We start from the raw sequence: 2,500 nt of genomic DNA, 5'->3' as shown, positions 1-2,500 counted from the left end.
GAGCTGCTGGATGCTCGCACGGCTTCAGATAAAGTAGATCCTCGTTTGTGCTGAGACACAACAGCAGCGAGTCCACCTATTGTCCCCAGTCCATCACAGAGACCGTCTACACGCCGCACATTCACTGCTCACCCACAGGAAGCTGCTACTAAACATCATTTTCTTCACTGACTGTTTGCTTTATGAAACGTGTCGCAGCAGGCGTCTGTGGAAACACAACAAACGACCTCGGTCCTCCAGCAGCAGCACGTCGATCCTCTTCACCACACGTTGTCTGCCAGGCTCCGTCAGCAGCTCTGTGAGCTCAGGGACGCTCGCTAATTAGCTGCTCAGATTCCTCAATGATGTAAATACAAATCATAATACCCTCAAACAGCGGACGTCTTCTCATGTCTCGTTTTGTCTTTTGTGCACAGACAAAAGCAGCAAACGCTCAAAGTTAATTAAAAAGCTTCAACATATTTTTCCAGCTCTGCATTTTCTATGACAGCTTCCTGTTTGAAGGAAACGAGGTCCATCAGACAGCCGGTCGGCACGATGACAGAAAACTCTGATGTGCGATTCTATTAAAAACAGTGATGTTGCTGCATTTCTGACACATTCAAATCTAAAAGGCAGTAAACTCATCACCTCATCTTTCCCATACAGAACGATACGTTATGAACTACAAACTTGAACTACAACTAAAAGCACAGTAATCAGCAAAAGACTGTTTCTACCCTCTGAGCATCTGATCAGCGCGGAGGTGTGGCGTGTGCAGTCTCGCGACCTGCTTGTTCAGCCGCTACAACAACAACTTTCCCGTCACCGATCATTACTTTCAACAGTTAAGGATACCAACTTAGTAGTGGTTGATAAAGTCACGTTTCCATCGCTCATGTTGTGTTCACTCATGTTTTGTACCGGCTCAGGCTGTAGTGAAACATTCTCTGGTGTCTTTGAAAAATACACGTTCCAAAGGCGGACGGCGTTTCCTCATGCTCAGTCAACGTCTGCGCAAATATCCCGTCACCAGCGAGTTCCCGCGTTACACTCGCCACTATTAGATTAGTTTATTTTTGTGCTATTTATGTTGCTACCAGTTCAGAAAATCTGTAACAGGACTTTCTGACAGCTGAAGTATTTTTTCACTGATGTGTCAACAAACCAAAATGGCCGTAGAGCCTCAGTCCCTCACAGCTCCATATAAGTCCACAGTAACAAACACAATCCGTCCAGCTGATTCAAAGGAGACGCACGCAGTTAGCTTTGATGTGTTTTCACTATTTAGGCTGTTAAAATGATGCGAGTCGATCCTGTCTGATTAAAGGGAGGAGCCAACATGGCCAAATACACCAGACAGGAAGTGGAGGTGGATGTCAGGACTCCTTTGTAACTTAAAGTCAGTTTTACACTAAAATCAGGAGCGCTCAGGTGTCTTAAATCAGACTTTTCCACGTCTACATGTTTCAATAAAATCAAACATATTTAATATTACCAGGAGTTTTAGGTCACAGTGAAGTTCAATGACGTGAACTTTGACAACAAGCAGCAAACGGTGTAGACAGTAAACATGGAGGGACTCCAGGGAGAGCTGCCGTCACCGTGTATGAACTGAACGAGACGCCAGAGCTGGATGCTCACTTCCTGTTAGCACACAGTGTTAGCGTTACGGCAGTTAGCCACAGTAAACCAGTGAAAGTTTAAAGTACAGAAGAAGGAAAATGCCTCGCTACCTGACCTGCTAGCTTGTAATGCTAACCTTGCTAGCGTTACAGCCTCAGTCAGTGCAGATAAACACAAACCTCTGCACACACGGAGCAGCTGCTTCTGTTTGTGCTCCACTGTTTGTCTGTCTTCTTGTAAGTTCCCACCAGGAGCATCACAGGTGTCTGATAATAACGTCTGCTTATTGAGATGTAATCCAAACCAATCAACCAATCAGAGCTGAGAATTCTCAGAGGCTACAGTTTGTCACATGTATATAAAAACAGCTGTGAACTCTGACGACATCTATCTGCTGTTTTCTGTCCTACAGTCATGTAACATGTCAGCTGTTTTTGCAGTTTAATGCAGTTAATGGTTAAACACACAGTGGGAGGAGCCTGTAGACTGAAGCCACGCCTCTATTTCCTGAGAGAGAACAGATTCTGCTTCCTTGTGAGTCATCGACACAAGCAGAGCAGCAACACACCGCCAGAGTCACTTTTTAAAGCAAATGTTCTGCAAGCAGCACAAACAGACATGTGCTGCTGTTCCCTCAGCAAGGAGCCAGAGGATAACGACACAGCTCAGGTGCATTGTGGGTAAAAATCCAGTTCAAACACACAAATATAAAAACGTCTTACCCCTGTCTGTCTCCATCCACCAGGATACGAACCAAAATGCCCGTAACAGCTACCAGGATGGGGTAGTGGTCTACACTCTCCAGACCTGCAACACACACACACACACACACACACACACACACACACACACACACACACACACACACACACACACACACACACACACACACACA

General features: G+C 45.5%; 1 protein-coding gene across 1 annotated transcript in view; it reads right to left on the bottom strand.

The window, feature by feature from the left end:
• Positions 1-2,500, bottom strand: part of LOC138605348 (E3 ubiquitin-protein ligase RNF123) — a 151,927-nt gene that overhangs the window by 101,943 nt on the left and 47,484 nt on the right. The window contains exon 36 of the mRNA XM_069677529.1: positions 2,328-2,412. Coding sequence (XP_069533630.1) covers positions 2,328-2,412 — 85 coding nt within the window. The remainder of the gene's footprint in view (positions 1-2,327; positions 2,413-2,500) is intronic.

This window comes from Semicossyphus pulcher, unplaced genomic scaffold (assembly GCF_022749685.1).
Source record: "Semicossyphus pulcher isolate SPU_LCO1_2020_fin unplaced genomic scaffold, fSemPul1.0.p SCAF_3, whole genome shotgun sequence".
Classification (NCBI taxonomy): domain Eukaryota; kingdom Metazoa; phylum Chordata; class Actinopteri; order Labriformes; family Labridae; genus Semicossyphus; species Semicossyphus pulcher.
Note: the sequence above shows the minus strand (reverse complement) of the source record. Positions and strands in the feature narration are given on the sequence as shown.